Source organism: Eimeria mitis, genomic scaffold (genome assembly GCF_000499745.2).
Source record: "Eimeria mitis Houghton genomic scaffold, Emh_scaff887, whole genome shotgun sequence".
In the NCBI taxonomy this organism is placed as follows: domain Eukaryota; phylum Apicomplexa; class Conoidasida; order Eucoccidiorida; family Eimeriidae; genus Eimeria; species Eimeria mitis.
The window spans coordinates 11,659-13,549 of NW_013576524.1; the positions used below are offsets into that span (position 1 = coordinate 11,659).

At 62.2% G+C, this 1,891-nt stretch overlaps 2 protein-coding genes across 2 annotated transcripts in view; both read right to left on the bottom strand.

Moving 5' to 3' along the window:
- The window catches only part of EMH_0024650 (uncharacterized protein), a gene marked incomplete at both ends in the record, with an annotated part of 7,643 nt that extends 7,524 nt beyond the window's left edge, over positions 1 to 119 (bottom strand). Inside the window, one exon of the mRNA XM_013502328.1 lies at positions 1 to 119. Within this exon, the coding sequence (XP_013357782.1) occupies positions 1 to 119 (119 nt within the window).
- Positions 120 to 228: 109 nt separating this feature from the next.
- On the bottom strand, positions 229 to 1,735 carry EMH_0024660 (uncharacterized protein; the record flags this gene model as incomplete). Its single annotated transcript, XM_013502329.1, has 2 exons — positions 229 to 471; positions 635 to 1,735. 2 exons carry the CDS (start codon positions 1,733 to 1,735, stop codon positions 229 to 231), a joined length of 1,344 nt encoding a protein of 447 aa, XP_013357783.1.
- Positions 1,736 to 1,891: the final 156 nt, after the last annotated feature.

Sequence of the window (1,891 nt, forward strand, 5' to 3'; positions counted from 1 at the left end):
GTGGGTGGAAGGGGTCTGCAAGGGGGGCCCCCCAGGGTCCCCCCTGGGGGGGGCCCCCCAAGGGGGCCCCCCAGGGGGCCCCTAGGGGGGCCCCCATGGGGGGCCCCTGGGGGCCCCATTCCCATAGGAATTCTCCTATGTCTATGAGAGAGAAATATTTGTATGTGTGGAGGGCTGAGGGTAGCTCAGATAGAAGAAGAAGACCAAAGGGGCGAGACCATATGTTTATTATATCGTGAAAGGGACGCAGCAGAGGACCTGCTGCTGCTGCTGCTGCTGCTGCTGCTGATGCTGCTGATGCTGCTTCGGATGCTGCAGCAGCAGCAGCAGCTGCTGCTGCTGCTGCTGCTGATGCTGGTGCAGATGAAGAAATATCAGCAGCTGCAGCCGTAGTTCTCTCTCCAGTTTCTGCTGCTGCTGCTGCTGCTTGTGTTTGTGCTTGTGCTGCTGCTGCTGCAGCTGCTGTTTCTGCTGCAGCAGCAGCAGCAGCAGCAGTTGCTGCTGCTGCTGCTAGCTGTGTTTGTCTTTTTCTTCTCTTTTGGTATCTATGCTTCAGCCTCGTTAAACACATACATATATCTGCCAGCCCCTCCTCCCCGCATGCATCCAGCTGCTGCTGCAGCAGCAACCCCACCCTGTCTAGCAGCAACAAAAAACACACACCAATACGCTCCTTGTATCTTGCTGCTTCTGCTGCTGCTTCTGCTGCTGTTTCTGCTGCTGCTGCTGCTGCTGCTGCTGCTGGCGGTGCTACTGCTGCTGCTGCTGCTGGTGCTGCAGCAGCAGCAGCAGCAGCAGCAGCAGGGGGCCCCTGAAGGCCCTCAAGTGGGTCTGTGTATCGCACGAGCAGCCGCAGCACCTTCTGCAGGTCCTCAATAGACAAAGGGGGGCCCCCTGGTACCCTGGGGGCCCCCAGCAGGGGTTGGGGGCCCCCATACACCCCAGAGCTGGCTGAGCCTGCTGCTGCCTCCAGCAGCAGCAAAAGAGCAGCAGGAGACTGCAGCCCCGCCTGAAAGTATAGCTGCAGCAACGGCACCAGAGATGCTGCGTTCACACCCGTGCTGCTGCTGCTGCTGCTGCTGCTGCTGCTGCTGAGGATGCTGCTGCTGCTGCTGCTGCTGAGGCTGCTGCTGCTGCTGAGGCTGCTGCTGCTGCTGCTGCTGCTGCTGCTGCTGGTGTTAGCGTGGGGCTGCAGCACCGCCACATGCATGAGCCGCTGGAGACAGTGTTTGTGCTGCTGCAGCAGCAGCAGCAGCTGTTCCTGCTGCTGCTGCACCTTGTATAGTTTAAGGTGTGGGGGCAGCAAGGGTTTGGGTTCGCTTGCTGCTTCTCCGCAGGGGGCCCCCAGCGCCAGCAGCAGCTGCGAGGCCCTGAGGGGCCCCTGGGGGGCCCCCGGGGCCTCCAGCAGCGGCAGCAACTCCTCTATCTCTCTTATAACAGCAGCAGCAACAGCCCTGGGATCGATCGATCCCCAGCAGTCTGCAAGAAAGGGAAACACCTCAGCAACAAACTCAACAGCAGCAGCAACAGCCTCATCTGCTGCTGCTGCTGCTGCTGCTGCTGGGGGGCCCCCACCACCAGCCAGGGGGCCCCCCGCTGCAGCAGCAACCAAAGAGGAAAGACGAGGCACCGGCAGCGGGGGGCCCCTACCCCCCCTGCGGGGCCCAACAAACACAAACTTGTTGTAAAAAAGGGTATCAGGGGGGCCCCCAGGGGGGCCCCCGGGGGCCCCCATAGCACCACCCCAATACCCTTCAAGGGCCCCCCGCAGCACCGCCAGGGCCTCCTCCTCAGCTGCATCAATAGGGGGCCCCTGCTGTACCCTTTCTTGGTTAGGGGGCCCCACCAGGGGCCCCCTGAGCAGCGGCTGCAGCCTCTGCAGCAGCGAGAC